The 22,174-nt window shown below is 38.7% G+C and overlaps 1 protein-coding gene across 1 annotated transcript in view; it reads left to right on the top strand.

Moving 5' to 3' along the window:
• RXYLT1 (ribitol xylosyltransferase 1) overlaps window positions 1-20,628 on the top strand; it is a 28,474-nt gene extending 7,846 nt beyond the window's left edge. The window contains exons 4-6 of the mRNA XM_081247981.1: window positions 8,722-9,036; window positions 11,120-11,290; window positions 20,192-20,628. Coding sequence (XP_081104107.1) covers window positions 8,722-9,036; window positions 11,120-11,290; window positions 20,192-20,615 — 910 coding nt within the window. The 3' untranslated portion in view covers window positions 20,616-20,628. The remainder of the gene's footprint in view (window positions 1-8,721; window positions 9,037-11,119; window positions 11,291-20,191) is intronic.
• The last annotated feature ends 1,546 nt before the right edge of the window (window positions 20,629-22,174 follow it).

Below are 22,174 nucleotides of genomic sequence, written 5' to 3'. Positions count from 1 at the left end.
TTAATATCAGTTTCATTTGAATTTTTGCTGCTCTTTGAATTCCTTATTTACTGTAACACACTTGGAAAGCAATTTCATTGCATGTATCTTTTCAAAGTAATCATTCTTGAAAAGTAAACAGGCTTTTAAATCATCATTGGTAATGATTATTTTTCCTTTTATCTCCAGGCTTCTATTGATCTAATCCCATTGAAAAGTTTATACATAATCCTAAACTTAAAATAGTTGGATTTGGGTGTTTGAAAGTAAATGTGTATTATGCTTATAAATGTAACATTTTGCTGTTTTAAAAGTAAACACGTGTTATGAGTATTAGTCTATTAGGTCTACCTACAATATATATTAGCATTTTCAAAAGAATTATTTGAAATTCATAGAGAAGTTAATATACAGTGTTACTACAGCAAAGGTTTTGAGCAAATGGCATTAACTCCCAAAAGAAAAACTAACTTCCTGTTTCCTTCTGAAATTTTTACCTGAGATTTTATATTATGATTAAATAACAATGCTACTTCCTTTAAGAATTTAAGAGAACTGTGTATTCAAGGAAGTTCACTATTGTAGCAGATTTTTTTAAACAGCTTATTAAAGTTTTAGGCTCATGGAAAGTAGCATACATAATTTATCCAAAATTAATAAACTTTTATGAAATTACAAATTTTGAGTTGAATCAGGCTACATGGGTACTAACTTAAATGTTTCAACACATTCTTTTTTTTTAAAGTTATTTATTTTATTATTTATTTTTGGCTGCGTTGGATCTTTGTTGCTGCGTGCCGGCTTTTTGTAGTTGTGGCGAGTGGGGGCTACTCTTCATCGCGGTGCGCGGGCTTCTCATTGCGGTGGCTTCTCTTGTTGCAGAGCATGGGCTCTAGGCGCATGGGCTTCAGTAGTTGTGGCTCGCGGGCTCTAGAGCACAGGCTCAGTAGTTGTGGTGCATGGGCTTTGTTGCTCCATAGCACGTGGGATCTTCCCAGACCAGGGCTCCAACGTGTCCCCCTGCTGTTGGCAAGCGGATTCTTAACCACTGCGCCACCAGGGAGGTCCCAACACATTTTTATTTGACCAAAAGTGAATTGGCAGTAATCGGTCATCTTGAAGATATAGAAAGAGTTTCTAAATACTATCAAAATCCTTTAAATAAGCATAAATACATTCTATTTAAATAAACCTTTAAGTTTACAAAGAGCTTATATCATTTAACATTAATTTCAAAGCACTTCCAAGGCAGAAAATAGAAAGGGTATCCTCAGTGTTCCAGGGTCGATCAGGCTCCTAAATGCTGATTCTTACCTATACATAGGCCCAAATAATGTAATCCAGAATATCAAGTAAATAACTCAGAATGGAAATAGAACTATCAGTCAGTTCACATGTTTGTATTGGCTTGACCAGCACATTCTTTCCATATAGGCAGACTACAAGTGATACCTAAATATTTGAGAGTTGTTTGATTAAATATGGAATCAAAATGTGGGCTATAACTATATATAGCACTTCCAAATCTGTGTGTTTCAGAAGGGAAGAAATGAATGACTCCATGTTCACCACTGAGTCAGTACCATACATAGTCTGTGCTCAGGATGTGAATAGATGAATACATGCAGGGCAAACTGAACTTGTGAGGCAGCCTGGTGAAGTCCAGTCACCTGTGGGCAGTGTAGCAATGTGACTGAGTTGTTAAGGGCACAGACTCTGAAGCCAGAATATCTCAGTTCCAATTCCAGCTTTACCTCTTATTAGTGTCTGACCCCGGCAAGTTTCTTAACCTCTCAGTGCCTGGATTTCCTTGCGTTTAAAATAATTATAATATAATGTAATATATATATAATATATATAATTATAATATAATATAATAATTTAAAATAATTATTAAGGTAAATATTAGTTTCTATTTCACAGGATTGTTTTGAAGATTAAATGCATTCATAGATATACAGTGTTTAGACCAGTATCTGGCACATGGTGATCACTATAGAAGTCTTGTTATTAGTTTTATTATTTTTATTGTTACTTAAATCGGTACTGCAACATCTCCTTACCTTTCAGTTCTCCTTTTTTCTGTGTTTACATTATTGTCTATTATCTCTCCATTCACATACCTCCCAATAAACACCTTTTTGATACACGTTTTATGTTAATGTGTTCAATTAGGTTACAAGCTAGTATGGCACCCATTCCGTCTCTTGAAGGAACTTTGCCTGTCTCTGCTCATATCTGTCATATGTTCATTTATAGTTTAATTTCAAAGGGCAACTTTATGTTTAATTTCTTAGGAAGAGTCTTCTGCTTATCATGACCTTTGATTATCCCCAAAAGACTGCCTTCAGAATTCTGTAATGTGCATGTGCAGGCATTATCATAAGATATATAAATGTCTACCCATTTGATAAAACAAAAGTTAGATGCTAAATTACTTATTCGTTGTTATCTAAATTCAATTTATACTTTCTTTTATTTTAATAAGTGTATTTATTTTTGGCTGAGTTGGGTGTTTTGTCACTGCGCGCAGGCTTTCTCTAGTTGCGGCGACTGGGGGCTCCTCTTCATTGTGGTACACGGACTTCTCATTGCGGTGGCTTCTCTCATTGCTGAGCATGGGCTCTAGGCACGCAGGCTTCAGTAGTTGTGGCATGCAGGCTCTAGAGCGCAGGCTCAGTAGTTGTGGCTCATGGGCTGTAGAGCGCAGGCTCAGTAGTTGTGGTGCACGGGCTTAGTTGCTCCGCGGCATGTGGGATCTTCCCCGACCAGGGCATGAACCTGTGTCCCCTGCATTGGCGGGCAGATTCTTAACCGCTGCGCCACCAAGGAAGTCCTAAATTCAATTATATTTTCAGTGAGCATCTGCTCCTTATGAAAAAGTTGAACTTTTCTCTGAAGATCACAATAAAATGTGTCTGATTCCTATTTTTAGAATTTCCAGATATTACTATTATAAGAATTTAGTGAGCTCACTACTCATTACAGTGAGTGAAAGCTTTTACAGATAATATTAATGGTTACACTATGTTTCAGTCATATACTGGACCATAGATCAATACAGATCTCAAATAAAATTTTCATTGGTAAAGAAAGACAATATAGTTAATTTTTCATAATGCCCATTCTCCCACTCCAGCCAAGCTAGTATGAGGGTGGGAGTGTTCCATCATAAACACTGAATTCAGAAGGCGTGGAGTCATGGCAATGATGCTGGCCACAAAAGTAAGGTGAATTGCAACAGCTATTCAAAAGTAAGGGCCATTCATGGGTTCGGTATACCTATTTTCTAAAACTATTTATTAACCAAAAATGATGTAGAATTCGATGGCTGAGAGCTGTGTGGATGGTTTAGCTTGTGCGCTTATTCTTTATCAAGGCATTTGCCAGACTTTTAGCTGGCAATTATTAATCTTATCTGTAACTCACTTAATGTAATAGCATATAGCATTTGTTCAGTAGCACTCAATGAATTTTAGAAAAAATGAAACAATAATTATATTGGATTCTAAAAAAATATATTTTGCTCACATTCAGCTTAGAACTCAATATTCAAATGATTTCTCTGGACTTTGTAAGTATTGAAAGTACTTATTGGGAAGAAAGTTTTCAACCGAACCTAGCAGAAAAATAATAAATATTGAAAATTAGAAGTTCTGACTATTAAATATATGCTAAGAAATCTAGAAGAGCAAGTCACTGTTTTAAAGTTCTGTGTATGAGCTCCTTAAATATGTTCATTTTTCAGCTAATGGATATTTGTGACTGATGCATGATTAATAACTTTAGGAAACTAAAATACATCTTTTATCATGCATAAATATACTATAATGTCTCATACATATGCCCTACTTTATGTAATAAATGTATAGCTAGAAATTTATTAATAAATTGAATTTTTGTAACTTGATTCATATTTTAAATGCAGTAGGAGAACTTAAATAAATTGGTAGAGCAGATAACTCCCTTAAAGAGAATTACGGCTTAACTCATTCAACATTTACTGAGTGCCTGCTAGTTAGTTCCTACTAGGCTCTGAGGATTTCAAAGTGAATAAAATACTTTTCCCTAGCCTCAGGGAGTTCACACACTAGTGGCTGAGATAAACACATAAATAATTTTCATACCTTATACAAAGCATAATGGTAAGGACGTGCATACTCCTTAGTTGTTAGGGAAATACAGAGGCAAGGCCACTCAATATGAGTAGAGTTGGGGATATGGGGCCTATCAAGAAAGACTTCCTAGAGGAGGTGATAGCTGAGCTAAGTCTTAAAAGATTAGTAGGATTTAGGAAGGCAGTAAGAGGAGTGATTATATTCCCACCAGAGGCAATATCAGGGCCTAAGAATTGATAAACAGCTTGGGTTGTGCATAGAATCGCAAACCATTCGGAATCCCTAGAGCATGAAGATGGGGTAGGGTAGCTCATATTGGGAGTGGAGGACAAGGGCCAGATCATCATGGGCCTTGTATTTGCCACATTAAAACTCTTGGACTTTATTCTTGTTCAGTGAAAAGCAGTTGAAGATGATTAAACTAGATAGTGGTATTGTCATGTATGTTTGTTGTGTAGATGTCTCTAGCAGCCACGTGGAAAAATGATTTGAAGGAGACAGCTGAATGCAGGCAGACCAGGACGTTGCATTAGGAAACTATAAGTATCCAGCAGAGATATAAATAAGGGATGAAATTGGGAAGTGGTATTCCAGCAGAGCCAGGAATTTTAGAAATTTGGGGACAAAACTATCAGAATTTAAGGATTATTAGGTGAGAGCAAGAATCGAATGTGACAGTTCCCTGGTTTCTAGCTTGCATGACTGGATAGCTAGTATGCGTTCAAGATAGAAAATACAGAAAGAATAAAAGCAGATTTTTCTACTCTTCTCTAGGCCACTACCCAACACCTGCCTAACCCCCTTTCTCAGCAGACAACCCTGCCTCTATTTCCTCAAGATATCCACAATTATCTCCCTTAACTAGCTGCTCCTCTAACATTTACCTACATGATCTCTACGTGATCCCTCACCTAACCTTCTCTCTTTCCTCAGCTCTCAGACAATGAGGTGATCTCCCTCACCTGTGTTCAGTATTAACTCCCTCCACCTGTGCATGCCTTCTGCATATCCCAAGACCTTGCTCCATCGGTTACTTCCTTGCTCTCCTTTGTCTCCCACCTTTCACTCATTATTGCATTCTCACCTTCTCATCCACACTTTCAGAAGAGTTGTCTACACTTACTGTCCCCACTTACTTCTTTTTTGTAATTTATTTTATTCAAGTATAGTTGATTTACAACGTTGTGTTCATTTCTGCTGTACAGCAAAGTGATTCAGTTATACATATATATACATTCTTTTTCATGTTCTTTTTCATTATCGTTTATCACAGGATGTTGAATATAGTTCCCTGTGCTCTACAGTAGGACCTTGTTGTTTATCCATTCTATATATAATACTTTGCAACTGCTAATCCCAAACTCCCAATCCATCCCTCCCATACTCCCCATGCCCCTTGGCAACCACGAGTCTGTTCTCTATGTCTGCGAGTCTGTTTCGTAGATAAGTTCATTCGTGTCATACTTTAGATTCCACATATAAGTGATATCATATGGTATTTGCCTTTTTCTTTCCGACTTACTTCATTTAGGATGAAAACCTCTAGGTCCATCCATGTTGCTGCAAATGGCATTATTTCATTATTTCTTATGGCTGAATCATATTCATTGTGTATGTGTTCCACATCTTCTTTATCCATTCATCTGTCAATGGACATTTAGGTTGTTTCCGTGTCTTGGCTATTGTGAATAGTGCTGCTATGAACATAGGGGTGTATGTATCTTTTTGAATTAGAGTTTTATCTGGATATATGCCCAGCAGTGGGATTGCTGGATCATATGGTAACTCTATTTTTAGTTTTTGTTTTTTTTTTTTTTTTTTTTTTTTTTTTTTTTTTTTTTTTGCGGTAGGCGGGCCTCTCACCGTTGTGGCCTCTCCCCTTGCAGAGCACAGGCTCCGGACGCGCAGGCCCAGCAGCCATGGCTCACGGGCCCAGCCGCTCCGCGGCATGTGGGATCCTCCCAGACCGGGGCACGAACCCGTGTCCCCTGCATCGGCAGGCGGACTCCCAACCACTGCGCCACCAGGGAAGCCCTATTTTTAGTTTTTTGAGGAACCTCCAAACTGTTTTCTATAGTGGCTGCACCAATTGACATTCCCACCAACAATGTAGGAGGGTTCCCTTTTTTGCACACCCTTCCCAGCATTTGTTAATTGTAGACTTTTTAATCATGGCCATTCTGACTGGTATGAGGTGGTACCTCATTGTAGTTTTGATTTGCATTTCTCCCCACTTACTTCTTACTGTCCCCTTCTCATTCACTTCTCAACCCACTGCAGTCTGACTAACACACCTTCCAACACACACACAACTATCTGAATCTTATGGGATTTTTTTTTTTACCCCTAAAGTTTCTTTACCTAAATCTGTGCTTCCCAAACTGTATACTAAGGCACCCTGGGGCACCACAAATATTTGTAGGAATCACAATTATACTTCATATCTGTCAAACACCATGCAAACTAGTTTGAGGTAGTTCACAGTTTCAGCATTAGATCACCCTACATCCATTTCAGAGATGTCATACATTTGTGGAGCTGGATTTCCTATGGTTGCTGTGATTAAATCCAAGTACTGTGCAAAAATCAAAGTGGAACAGGCAGCGACCGTGACAGTGTCCTCTCTGATTCCAAGGTTTGAGAAGTTGGGTAGTGCTCAACGGGTGCACACATCCCATTATTAAGTATGTGTGGTTAGTTAAGAATGAAATAGGAATATTATTTTTTCCTTCAGTGTATGTGTATTATTTTTAAAGTGGCTTCTAAGCTCTTAGGACATAAATACTAAGTTATTTGGATCTAAGAACTTAAAAAACTGAACCATTACTCATTTCTTCTGGCTTGAAAAAATTACTAAAACACTGAAAGTCTTGGGAACCAATAAAATTTGGGAACCTCCGATCTATACCTTAGCTCCAGAGCATTGACCCCAGGGCTTTCACTATTACTTAAACATGGCCTTGAGGTCTAGAAAACCAGTTAGTCAGAGCATAAGAGCTGACATGCCTGCTTGCTGGAATATGAGAGCATTCTACAAAAAGAGAGCTGTGGAGATTCCAAGATGGGTCAAATGTGCCCTGAATGAATCATGCTTTTGTTAATCTGTGTGGATCATTAAAATTAGAACTATTCCCACCTATAATTTTAAAGGAGAGAAAAAGTGTTCATGTACTACCAATAATAAGTATTTTAAACCTATCATAATTATCATCATTCTCTTTAAAGTGTTTTCTAACCCCTCAGATTCTGCCCATTCTCTTAAATTACTAAATGATCGCTGAATTATTTGGCGTCTTCCTGTCCAAAGCAGACTCAAAATGCAGTTCTGATCCGTGTAGCTTATTATCACTGTAGAATAATGTCATAGCATTCATATAGTACATATACAGACAAAATACATATTTATATTTTGTGTTTTAACTAATACCTACTAATTCAAGTACTTGTTAACCATAGTGTCATGGGAATGACTCAAGCTCTGAAGTTAGATCTTGATTCAAAATGTGATGCTGCCATCACAGGTTGTGCAACTTAAGCCTGATTTCCCAAATGCAAAATGGGGGACTAATCTCCTCTGCAGAGTTGTTGTGGAGCTTAAAGCGTAACCTGTGCAGAGTGCCTATGTATCATGTATATAAAAGGCATTTAATAATGTTAGTTTTTATCCCCAACAATAAGCAAAAAAAGCAGGATTTCAGCATATTTGTACTAAATATTAAAAGATTCTAGCAAGTTACAAAGAAATGTTTGAGCAGGTTGCAAAGAATCTAGGACCGTTGTAACTAAGTTTACGATAGGTTAAATGGTATTTTTTGTATTTAATACACATTCGTGTAAAATATTTCAATGGTATTGGTTGTTCGAAGCAGCACATAATATGAAATGTGAGTTATGACATGCATCTATTCCTTTTATGATATTTTTAAAATACCTTAAAGAATAGAGAGTGGGCTTCCCTGGTGGCTCAGTGGTTAAGAGTCCGCCTGTGGATGCAGGGGACACGGGTTCGTGCCCCGGTCCGGGAAGATCCCACATGCCGTGGAGCGGCTGGGCCCGTGAACCATGGCCGCTGAGCCTGCGCATAAAAAAAAAAAAAAAAAAAAAAGAATAGAGAGTAATACAATAGATTCCCATTTACCCACCACCTAGAACTAACAAATTCTGTCTCTCTGTCATATTTGCTTCAGATATTTAACTTTCCTCATAAAGGAATTAGATATTTCCAGTAAAGGCAATAAATGCTCTCTTTGTATTGTTTCCTCAGGCCCTTTCCTCTTCCTTCCTCCTAAGAGACAACCACTATCGTGAATTTGTTATATATATCTTCCCATTCAAATTTTTATATTTATACTTTTATTAGATATATAAGGTAAATATTTTTTCCTGTGGGTACTTTCAAATTTGCATATAATTAATCTGTCTACAACCAAAGTTTCCCATTAATCTATATCTATGTCCCGTCATCCAAAGTTGTTCAAAAAAACATGTGTTATAGAAATTATTTCTAGAAAGAATATGGATTAAGTTTCATTATATACTTTATATAAAATGATTTAAAACTTCTGATACCAAATACTTTTGTTCTCTTTTTGTTTGTCTCTTGTTTTCATTTTGTTTTTAACAGCTTCATCACTGGTCCAGCTGTGGTCCCAGGGTACTTCTCTGTTGATGAGAATAATGTGGTACTCGTTCTAAATGGAAGAGAAAAAGCAAAGGTCTTTTATGCCACCCAGTGGTTACTTTATGCACAAAATTTAGTGCAAACTCAAAAACTCAAGCATCTTGCTGTTGTTTTGCTTGGAAATGAACACTGTAATAATGAGTGGATAAACCAGTTTCTCAAAAGAAATGGAGGCTCTGTGGAACTACTTTTCATAATATATGACAGCCCCTGGATTAATAACATGGATGTTTTTCAGTGGCCTTTAGGAGTAGCAACGTAAGTACCAAATATCATTACATGTTTTTAGACTCTAAGACCTGAGTTTCTGTATCAGCAAGATTGTATTTTAAATTTGTAATAAATGTAGTACTTCTGAGCTCATTGAGGCCGTGTACAACCTTTTCTATGGGCAAAAATATGGCTTGGTCTCATGCTTTGGTAATAATAATGATGTTTTTAGAGTATCTTAGACTTTTATGAGGAGAGCAGATGAGTTACATTTTTGTATTTTAGAACCCCAAGTCATAGGAGAAATTTTCAGGTTTATCACTAGTACCTTAAAGAAATGTTTAGCAGTGGATGGCAGACAGATGGACCTTCTTAAAACAATTATAGAATCTATATATCTATATAACTATACCTATATAACTATATAGATATAGAGTTTTCTTAAATCCTTACTTTATTTCTTCTTTTTTTGGTGGGAGGGGGTGCCATGCCACATGGCATGTGGGATCTTAGTTCCCTGACCAGGAATCGAACCCATGCCCCCTGCAGTGGAAGCATGGAGTCTTAACCACTGGACCGCCAGTGAACTCCCCTTAAATCCTTACTTTAGATCCAATATTAAATGAAGAGCACACTGACCCTGGGGTTTGGGAGGATTATAATATACTCAGGTCTGCGACTAAGACTGATAGAATTTGCACAAATCTGTTGTGTATAAAGAAAGGGTAATTAAATAGTATGTAATATATGTGAAGTCTTTCTATAGAACTGGAAACTTATTTTGTATCATTCTGTTAATAGAGAGCCTTTGAATAACAGTAGGTTGACTTTAAGTTGCCACTAGTACATAAACTTCCTGATGGCAGGGATTTTTGTCTCTTTTGTTCACTACTTTATCTGTAGAGCCTAAAACAGTGCCTACAGAGTAAGCATTCAACAAATATTTGTTGAATGGATGAATTATGAAATAGCTCAGTAATATAATGTATTTGAATCAGATGTTCATTATGCATTATTTTATCACTGGTTACAAAATGTGACCTTAGACTGCTGCCCAGTTGGCTACACAAATATCACCAGGGAAGCACATTAATAAGACATATTCCCTGGCCTTCCACAACAAAATTCTGACTCAGCAGGCTTAGGGTAGGGCAGACAAAAAGGTTTGTTAGGTATAGCCAAGTTTAAGGTGCTCTGAAAAATCTATTCCTTGTGTAGAGCCCATATTTGTAAAATGTTTTGAAACAAAAGAATTACTTCTTCACAGTAACTCTGGTAATATTGGACAAAGCCAGTATCTTTCCTATAGATCAGTGGTTCTCAACCAGGTGCAATTTCATACCACCCCCACCCCCAGGAGATATTTAGCAATGTCTGGAGATATATTTGGTTGTTACAAGTGGAGAGAGGAGGTTGTACTGGCATCTGGTTGATAGAGGCCAGGGCTGCTGGTAAACATCTTACAATGTAGAGGACAGCCTCCACAATGGAGAATTATCTGGCCCAAATGGCAGTAATGCCGAGATTGAGAAAACCTGTTATAGACTAACTGTTATGTTAAGCTTTCTCTTATGTGAAGGTTGTAGTTCAGGCATATAATTTGATGCCTGGAATTACCAAATGCCCATTAGAATGGGCCAGTTGCAACAGACCTCTCTTGTGTGGGATGTAAGGGTTTTTTTTTTTAATCTACTTGATAAGCCTTTGGAGTTGGAGTTCTTTGCTATAGCAGTATGTATTCTGTAATCTTTCCATCACCTGCCTAAAACATTAATTAAATCATGATTATTATGAATGTAGAAGATTCTTTATACCTTTAAGGTCTTAAATTCCACCTGTCTTATAACTTCAGGTAAGTAATGGAAGTTGAAGAATATAAAAAACAAGGCACTTTAGGCACATAGTCTCTATAGCAATTTTGTAAAAGATGTCAAAGTGAGAATTTTTTTTAAGTCAGTAGATTTAGGAACTTTTCCAAAGTAAGCATGGAAAATTATAATTTGGGGGGTTAGAAAATCATATTTTAAATCTCTTTTCTCTACATCATCATGCTACCTAAGATGTTGGATTATGGAAATTTTGCTAGCCCTATTGTCATATATTATTAACTCACATGTACTTATTTTTATAGATACAGGAATTTTCCTGTGGTGGAGGCGAATTGGTCAATGCTGCATAATGAAAGGCCATACTTGTGTAATTTCGTAGGAACCATTTATGAAAATTCATCCAGACAAGCACTAATGAACATTTTGAAACAAGATGGGAATGATAAGCTTTGCTGGGTTTCAGCAAGAGAACAGTAAGTTCTATGTCTACTTGATTCATCCATTTTGTCTCCAATCTGAGAGTTGCTTTGTGTGACAGCACAGGTTTTCACAGACATTTTTAACTCCATTAATACCAGTCTTTCTCCAGAAGATACATGAGTAATTAAAGTTGTGAAGAAACTATGTTATATACATTAAAAATAGAGAGACTCTCCTATAGTCCATCTTGAAGGGGAATGCTGGTAACTATCATATGCAAAGGTCAATTGTTCAGGTTTCCTCAATAATATTTGTTAGATTTGAACACAGGAGATTGTAAATGACAGTAATGGTCTCAGGTTCATCTCTGAGATGTTTGGCAAACCAGTTCAGTGTTCCAAGACTGGCATGCCATATTCCTCACACCTTTAGGAACCTGACACCATCCTGAGGACAGAGGCCATGTACCATTCTTCTTTGAATCCCCAGATGTAACATAGGACCTTGAATTAAGTAGGCCAGGATAAGCGGGGAGTGGATGGATGGATGGATGGATGGATGGATTTAACTGGGTTAACTTTCTTCCATCTTTTACATGGTAATCATGAAACAGGTGTTCATGGACTGAAGGAAGAAATTTGGGGATCATTCATTTTATTTTTAGATAAACAAATGGAGTTTCATGTGTAAAGCAGAGTCATCAGAGAAGCAATGCCTAAAAAAAAATGTCCTTTTAGATCTAGAAATATATTAATTGGAGCAGATACTCTCTTTTAGAAAGCCTGACTCTACTACAACCAAGAATACTCTACCCAGCAAGACTCTCATTCAAATTTGATGGAGTGATCAAAAGCTTTACAGACAAACAGAAGCTAAAAGAGTACAGCACCAGCCTTACAACACATGTTAAAGGGACTTCTCTAAGTGAAAAAAGAAAATGCCGCAACTAGAAAGAAGAAGATCAAAATGAAAGAAGTAAAGGCAAACATACGGTGAAAGTAGGAAATCGCCACACACAAAGCTGGTAGGGAGGTTAAAATACAAAAGTAGTAAAAATCATCCATATCCACGATAAGCAATTAAGGCAGCAGTCCCCAACCTTTTTGGCACAAGGGACCAGTTTCGTGGAAGACAGTTTTTCTACGGACTTGGGGCGGTGGTGGTGTTGATGGTTTGGGGGTGATTCAAGCGCATTCGTTACATTTACTGTGTGTACTTTATTTCTATTATTATTACATTATAATATATAATGAAATAATTATACAACTCACCATAATACAGAATCAGTGGGAGCCCTGAGCTTGTTTTCCTGCAGCTAGATGGTCCCATCTGGGGGTGATGGGAGACACTGACACCCGAAATGTGTTGCTTATGTCCAGTCTACTCCATAAGATGCAACTTGTTGCTTGCCACTCACTGATAGGGTTTTTTTTTTTTAATTAATTTACTTATTTGGTTGTGCCGGGTCTTAGTTGCAGCACGTGGGCTCCTTGGTTGAGGTAGTCGGGCTCCTTAGTTGCGGCTCCAGGGCTCCTTAGTTGCGGCACACAGGCTCCTTAGTTGTGGCATGTGAACTCTTAGTTGCAGCATGCATGTGGCATCTGGTTCCCTGACCAGGGATTGAACCCAGGCCCCCTGCACTGGGAGCATGGAGTCTTATCCACTGCGCCACCAGGGAAGTCCCACTGATAGGGTTTTGATATGAGTCTGCAAGCAGTTGATTTATTATGGTCTCTGTACAGTCAAACCTCTCTGCTAATGATAATCTGTATTTGCAGCCACTCCCCAGCGCTAGCATCGCTGCCTCAGCTCCACCTCAGATCATCAGGCATTAGATTCTCATAAGAAGTGAGCAACCTAGATCCCTCACATGCACATTTCACAGTAGGGTTCGCCCTCCTATGAGAATCTAATGCCACCACTGATCTGACAGGAGGTGGAGCTCAGGTGGCAGTGCCAGCAGTGGGGAGGGCTGTAAATACAGATGAAGCTTTGTTCACTCGCCCGCCGCTCACCTCCTGCTGTGCGGCCCAGTTCCTAACAGGCCACAGACCACTACCAGTCTGTGGCCTGGGGGTTGGGACCCCTGAGTTAAGGGATGCACAAAACAATTAGATGTAAAATATTATATCAGAAACAGTAATTGGGAGGATTTCCCTGGTGGTCCAGTGGTTAAGAATGCGCCTTTCAATGCAGGGTACACAGGTTTGATCCCTGGTTGGGGAACTGAGATCCTACGTGCCGCGGGGCAACTAAGCCCACACGCCACAGCTATTGAGCTCACATGCCTCAACGACAGAGCCCGTGTAGCGCAAACTACAGAGTCCACGTGTTCTGGAGCCTACACGCCACAACTAGAGAGAGAAAATCCACACACCACAACTAGAGAGAAGCCCGCGCGCCGCAATGAAGAGACTGTGTGCTGTAACAAAAGATTCCCACATGCCTCAACAGAGATCCCATGTGCCACAACTAAGACCCAACACAGCCAAAAATAAAGAAAATAAATAAATATTTTAAAAGTGAAGAATTAAAAACCATATAATCATCTCAATAGAAAAAACTTTGGATAAAGTTGAACATCCATTTATGATAAAAACTCTCCAGAAAGCGGGCATAGAGAGAGCATACCTCAACATAATAAAGGCCATATATGACAAATCCACAGCTAACATAATACTCAATGGTGAAAAGCTGAAAGCATTTCCTTTGAGATCAGGAACAAGACAAGGATGCCCACTCTCACTGCTTTTATTCAACATAGTTTTGTAAGTCCTAGCCACAGCAATCAGAGAAGAAAAAGAAACAAAAGGAATCCAAATTGGAAAGGAAGAAGTAAAACTGTCAGGTTTGCAGATGACATGATACTATACATAGAAAATCCTAAAGACGCCACCAGAAAACTACTAGAGCTCATCAGTGAATTCAGTAGAGTCGCAGGATTCAAAATTAATATACAGAAGTTGGTTGCATTTCTGTACACTAACAATGAACTATGAGAAAGAGAAATTAAGGAAACAATCTCATATACCATCTCATCAAAAAGAATAAAATACCTAGGAATAAACCTACCTAGGGAGGTAAAATATCTATACTCAGAAAACTATAAGACACTGATGAAAGAAATTGAAGATAACACAGATGGAAAGATATACCTTGTTCTTGGATTGAAAAAATTAATATTATTAAAATGACCATACTATCCAATGCAATCTACAGATTCAGTGCAATCCCTATCAAAATATCAATGGCATTCTTCACAGATTAGAACAAATCATTTTAAAATTTGTATGGAGACACAAAAGACCCCAAATAGCCAAAACAATCTTGAGAAAGAGGAACAGAGCTGGAGGAATCACGCTTCCTGACTTCAGACTATACTACAAAGCTACAGTCATCAAATCAGTGTGGTACCAGCATAGAAACAGACACATAGATCAGTGGAACAGACTAGAGAGCACAGAAATAAACCCACACACTTATAGTCAAGTCAGTTTAGCTATGACAAAGGAGGAAAGAATATACAATGGAGAAAAGACATTCTTTTCAATAAGTGGTGCTGGGAAAACTGGACAGCTACACGTAAAAGAAAGAAATTAGAACATTCGCTAACACCTTAAAAAAATCAGCTCAAAATGGATTAAAGACCTAAATATAAGACCAGATACTATAAAATTCCTAGAAGAAAACATAGGCAGAATACTCTTTGACATAAATCACAGCAATATTTTTTGGATCTGTCTCCTAAAGCAAAGGAAGCAAAAGCAAAAATAAACAAATGGGACCTAATTAAACCTAAAAGCTTTTGCGCAGTAAAGGAAACCATCAACAGAATGAAAAAACAACCTACTCAACGGGAGAAGATATTTGCAAATGATATGACTGATAAGGGGCTGATATCCAACATATATAAACAGCTCATCCAACTCAACATCAAGAAAGCAAACAACCTGATTAAATAACGGGCAGAACTGAAAAGACATTTTTCCAAAGGGGAAATGCAGATGGCAAACACACACATGAAAAGGTGCTCAACATTGGTAATCATCAGGGAAATGCAAAGCAAAACCACAATGAGATATCACCTCATACCTGTCAGAATGGCTATCATCAAAAAGAACACAAATAACAAATATTGGCGAGGATGTGGAGACAAGGGCACTGTTGGTAGGAATGTAAATTGGTGCAGCCACTGTGGAAAACAGTATGGAGATTTCTTAAAAAACTAAAGATAGAACCACCACATGACACAACAGTTCCACTCCTGGGTATATACAAAAACAAAAAAACTGGAAAAAAACCAAAAACACTAATTTGAAAAGATACCAATACATGCACCCCAATGTTCATAGCAGCATTATTTACAACTGCCAAAATATGGAAGCAAACTAAGCATCCATCAACAGATGAATGGATAAAGAAGATGTGGTATATATATACAATGGAATACTAATCAGCCATAAAAAAGAACAAAATTTTGCTATTTGCAGCAACATGGATGGACTTGGAGGGTGTTACGCTAAGTGAAATAAGTCAGACAGAGAAAGACAAATACTGTTTAATATCACTTAATGTGGAATCTTAAAAATGGAACTAACTAGTGAATAAGACAAAAAAGAAGCAGACTCACAGATACAGAGAACAAGCTAGTGGTTACCAGTGAGGAGAGGGAAGCAGGAGAGGCAATTTAGAGGTAGAGGGGGAAGAAGGGTTATTATGTGATTATATGAAATTCTGTGTGTGAAACTTTTGAAGATTGTAAAGCATTATACAATTTGAGAAATCTTTCATTCACAGAAAAGAAGGGGTTGGAAATTGTAAAAAATCAACCAATCAGGCATAGAAATACAAAAAAAAAAAAGAAAAGAAATCCTGACTCTATTGCTAGTGTAATCATAGCCATTCAGTATTGCTAGCGTAATCATATATATTTTTTAACATCTTTATTGGAGTATAATTGCTGTACACTGTTGTGTTAGTTTCTGCTGTATAACAAAGTGAATCAGCTATACGTATACATATATCCCCATATCCCCTCCCTCTTGCATCTCCCTCTCACCCTCTCTATTCCACCCTTCTAGGTGGTCACAAAGCACTGAGCTGATCTCCCTGTGCTATGTGGCTGCTTCCCACTAGCTATTTGTTTTACATTTGGTAGTGTATATATGTCCATGCCACTCTCTCACTTCGTCCCAGCTTACCCTTCCCCCTCCCTGTGTCCTCAAGTCCATTCTGTATGTCTGCGTCTTTATTCCTGTCCTGCCCCTAGGTTCTTCAGAACCTTTTTTTTTTTTTTAGATTCCATATATATGTGTTAGCATACAGTATTTGATTTTCTGACATACTTCACTCTGTATGACATACTCTAGGTCCATCCACATCACTACAAATAACTTAATTTTGTTTCTTTTTATGGTGGAGTAATATTCCATTTTATATATGTGCCACATCTTCTTTATCCATTCATCTGTTGATGGACACTTAGGTTGCTTCCATGTCCTGGCTATTGTAAATAGAGCTGCAATGAACATTGTGGTACATGACTCTTGTTGAATTATGCTTTTCTCAGGGTATATGCCCAGTAGTGGGATTACTGGGTCATATGGTAGTTCTATTTTTAGTTTTTTTAAGGAACCTCCATACTGTTCTCCATAGTGGCTGTATCAATTTACATTCCCACCAACAGTGCAGGAGGGTTCCCTTTTCTCCACACCCTCTCCAGCATTTATTTTTGGTAGATTTTTTGATGACGACTGGTGTGAGGTGATACCTCATTGTAGTTTTGATTTACATTTCTCTAATGGCTAGTGTAATCATATTATATCCATTCAGTCAACAAATATTTATCAAGCAACTGCTATATGCCAAAAACTATTTTAGCCATAAAGGGATACAGTGGTGAGCAAAACAGTCAAAAGGGTCCATGCCCTCTTAGAACTTAAATGCTTATTGGAGGAGACAAACCAATAAAATATATTGTGTCATATATATATAGTGTCAGATGATGATAAATACCATGTAAAAAAATTGAGCAGAGGAGGGGGATGTAGAGAGTACTTGGGGTCAGGAGTGGAGCATTTGATATTTTAGAATAGCCAAGGAAAGTGCTAGTTAGAAGTTTGCATTTAAGCACAGGACTGAAAAAGGCAGAGGGGTGAGCCTCATGTCTATTTGGGAGAAGAGTTGCCCAGGCAGAGGGAAGAGCAGATATAAAGGCCTAAGGTGGAAGCATGCTTACCATGTGTGAGGAACGAGGGACAGTGTGCCTAGAATGAATGAGTGAGGGCAAAATAACAAAGCTTACTGTGGGAACAGAATTATTCTTAAAATCCCTCTCCTACCATTGAGCCAGGAGGTGGAGTAGGTGTCCTCCTTGCTTCTCATTGCTGCTTCCAGACCACTCTCCCTTTTCCCTCCCTAAAACCTCCAATTTTGAATCTCATACCAGCAGACAAAACTATCCATTATTCTTTCTCTTTGAAATCATGAGGGGAAGGGATAAATTGGGAGATTGGGATTGACATATACACACTACTATATATAAAGTAGATAACTAATAAGAACCTATTTATAGCACAGGGAACTCTACTCAGTATTCTGTAATGGCCTACATGGGAAAAGAATCTTAAAAAAAGAGTGGAGAGGGCTTCCCTGGTGGCGCCGTGGTTGAGAGTCTGCCTGCCGATGCAGGGGACACAGGTTTGTGCCCCGGTCTGGGAAGATCCCACATGCCACGGAGCAGCTGGACCCGTGAGCCATGGCTGCTAAGCCTGCACATCCAGAGCCTGTGCTCCGCAACGGGAGAGGCCACAAAAGTGAGAGGCCCGCGTACCGCAAAAAAAAAAAAAAAAAAAGAGTGGAGATATATATATGTATAACTGATTCACTTTGCTGTACACCTGAAACTAACACAACATTGTAAATCAACTATACTCTAATATAAAATTAATTTTTAAAAAACTCCTAAAAGAAAAGAGAAATCATATACTGGCCCTTGGGTTTATCCCCTTAATTCTTTGAAGAGTCTAGTTCCTGGCATACTCTCAGTGTCTCCGACATTTTTTCCAGCCTCATTCTTAGTGATTCCCAAATCCACAAAGATGGTCTTTCCATCACATTGGTCTTGCAGTTCCTTTACTTCCCCTCCCCCAGGGATCTGGGTCTCCACTTGACCTCAGCCATTCACTGCCATGGTCATTTCCTGGACCTTATGATTACACATACTGCATGATCTCAAATTCCAGCATCTCTCTCTCTGTAAACATCATTTTCTATCATTCCAGCTCATTCCCTGTAATAATCTGACTTCAGCAATTTAGCTGGGACTTACAGTTCATTGTTCCTTATACCTTTTCATTGTCCTTTACCCACCTCATCTTTACTTTATTCTTTACCCACTGAAATTTCATAATCAATCATGACCACGTATACATTCAGCTCCCTAGTTCCTTAATCTAGCAAACCCTAACTCTGGTTAAATACAGCTCTCTTACCTGCTCCATACCTTCACCCATGCAGCCAAACACACTTGGAGAAAGGTGCCAATTGTTCTCACTTTAAATATATGACCTTGGGCTTCTCTGGTGGCGCAGTGGTTAAGAATCCGCCTGCCAACGCAGGGGACACAGGTTCGAGCCCTGGTCTTGGAAGATCCCACATGCCGCGGAGCAACTTAGCCCGTGCACCACAACTACTGAGCCTGCGCTCTAGAGCCCACGAGCCACAACCACTGAGACCGTGTGCCACAACTACTGAAGCCCACGTGCCTAGAGCCCATGCTCCACAACAAGAGAAGCCACCCAGTGAGAAGCCCACCCACCGCAACAAAGAGTAGCCCCTGCTCGCCACAACTGGAGAAAAGCCCGCGTGCAGCAACAAAGACCCAACACAGCCAAAAATAAAAATAAATAAATTTATTTAAAAAAAAAAAAAAAAATATATATATATATATATATATATATATATATATATATATATATGACCCTGACCCTTGAGTGTCCAGCAGTCATCCATCTCCCTTGTCCATGTATTCTTCCTCTCTCCTGGAAGACTGTTTCATACCTTCTTCTCTCTTCCCAACTGCTCTTACCTTATGACCCTATTGCTTATTTCACTGAGAAAATAGGAACAGTCAGGAGGGAACGTCTAGTTTTCTAACTAGCCTCTCAGCTCCTACCCTTGCCCCATACAATCTACTCTCAACACAACAGCCAGATAGATTCTGATAAAACATAGATGAGGTCAGTTACCCCTCTGATCAAAACTCTGTGATGGGTGCTCTGACTTCATCTTCTACACCTCTCCCCTTCAGTTAACCCTGCTTTAGCCACCCTGGCTTCCTTGCTGTCCCTTGAACATGCGTAGCACATGCCATGTCATGGCCTTTATGCTTGCTCTGTGCTCTCTTCTTCCCCCAGATATCTGTGTGGTTTGCTCCCTCACCTCTGGCTCCCCGCTCAGATGCCCATGCAGTGAGACACTCCCTGATCACCTCTTTACAGTTGCAATACCATCCTACCAAAAACTCCCTCCTCACTTCTCTGCTTTATTTTTCCACGCAACACTTAACACCTTCTAAATAATTTACTGACTTGACCTGGTTACTATCTGTCTCCACCACTAGAACTGTGATAATAAGCTCCATAAGGGCAGGAATTTGGATGGAGGGTGAGGTAGAGAAAGAAGACAAAGCACTCACAAAATTTTGGCTGATATAATTTCATTCAGAAATTGTATGGCCACAAGATTTTTTAAAATGTGTAGCTGTAAACTTCTCAAATTCTTAAATATTTTCAAGAAATCTATTTGGGCAAGATTTTATGCATCTCTTCTGCCTGCCACCTCTATAATGTGTTTACCATTTCTTGTAACCAACATTAAAAGATAAAATATTTTCTTCCACAAAAGATATGCTTAGTAAAGTGAAAACTTCAGGTTTTTTTCTGATTTTCTAGGTGGCAGCCTCAAGAAACAAATGAAAGCCTTAAGAATTATCAAGATGCTCTGCGTCAGAGTGATCTCACGTTGTGCCCAGCAGGAGTAAACACGGAGTGTTACAGAATATATGAGGCTTGCTCCTATGGCTCCGTTCCCGTGGTAGAAGACGTAATGACAGGTGGCAGCTGTGGAAATTCATCTGTTTACCATAATGCTCCTCTGCAGTTACTCAAGTCCATGAATGCTCCCTTTATCTTTATTAAGAACTGGAAGGAACTTCCTGCTATTTTAGAAAAAGAGAAAACTATAATTTTACAAGAAAAGATTCAAAGAAGAAAAAGGTTACTTCACTGGTATCAATACTTCAAAGCAGAGCTAAAAATGAGATTTATTAATATTGTGGAAAGTTCATTTCTAAAGAACAATAAAGGTTCACTGTAGTTCATCTTTTTGAGCTAAGATCTGATTTTTTAAATTTCTAATACTGGGTATGTGTGTGTGCTTGTGTATTTATTAATGTTCTTTAAGTTACCCCTAGACCCTAGATTATGTCTGTAGTATTGACCAAGTACAGCCTTATTGGGCCACTCCTGAAAATAAAGTTAAAATGTTACTCAAACTCATTTGTACAAAGTTGAGTGATTCAGCATAATCAACTCTTCTCATTCATTTAAACCCGCTCTAGAGAAGCAGCATTGTGTAGTGGAAAGACTGGGCTTTGGAGTCAGACAAAACCTGGGTTAAAACCTTACCGCTGCACCTACTATCTGGGGACCTTGAGCAAGCCACCTCATTGTTCTGAGTCATGGTTCCTTTCCATGTAGAACAGAGATAATGGTACCTCATAGGGTTGGTTGTAAATATGAAATGAAATAATATATAAAGTACTCAATAATTGTAATAACTTCCAATTCATTTTTCATTCCTTACTAGTTAATAATAGGGTTAAGTGTAAATATTTTAACACATCATTTCCACAATTGTGGAGTAATCATGTCATGATAGGAATGTATGCGGACAAATCTTACGGAGTTAGACTTTTAGATTACTCAAGTTCTGTTGGATCACATGTTGAGGTAGGTGCCTAGATACAGAATTTGGTCATAATCCATACAAAACATGGACTGGGGGCAGTCAAGAGCCAGAAAATTAGTATCTAAACTCAACAGAAGTTGTCATTGAAGTATGGAGTAAGACTAGCCAACTCAAAGGAGAGTGCTTTGTGCAAAGGCTGTCTCATGCCCTCGGGGAGCAGCGGCTTTGATTAAGGCTGAGAGAGTGGTCTTGTATCTTCAGGACCTTGGGCTCCTGAAAGGATACAGGTGACTTTGGGCTCAATCAGTTGCTTTGCCTGGCTTCTTATTTTGTCAGGAATCCTATGGCTTAACTCCTGTGAAATCAGGGAATTAACATCATTATTCCTTCCAGGAGCTTTTTGTCTCCTTATTATGTGAATGGCCATAGATACTGAACAAGTGTAAACTACCCACACTTTCTTATACCTGGAGCTCCCACAGGGGTGTCCACATCACCAGAAGGTCTGGCAGCCTTGATATAAAGAACCTCATCTTTGCACCATATTGGAGAATCATCGTGGTGCCTGCCACAACCCTATCCAGTTCTGAGGAAACTGCCCCTCCTATAGCCCCTGCTAAAGGTACTGCACACGGGGAGCCATTTTATACCATGTGTCTCTCCTCTTTGTCCCACACTTCAGGTGATAGCTATGGGCACTTTATTCAAGGGCACCCTTTTAATAGGCTTCCTGATGACCCTGGACGTTGGTACCAAAAAATAAGAATAATAACTGAAGCAAACAGCTAGTTCAAGACCTTTCTGAACTAGGAAATACTGAGAAACTGGGAGTCAGCTACAGGAGCAGAAATGGAAAGGATGCAATGGAATACAAGCTATGTAAACTAGTGTTGGGGCTATGAGGGAAGCAGAGATGCTGAGAACAAGCTCAAGGAGAGAGAAATCTGACCCCAGAGCTGTTGCGA

This window comes from Mesoplodon bidens, assembly GCF_964165515.1.
Source record: "Mesoplodon bidens genome assembly, chromosome: 11".
Lineage (NCBI taxonomy): Eukaryota > Metazoa > Chordata > Mammalia > Artiodactyla > Ziphiidae > Mesoplodon > Mesoplodon bidens.
Note: the sequence above shows the minus strand (reverse complement) of the source record. Positions and strands in the feature narration are given on the sequence as shown.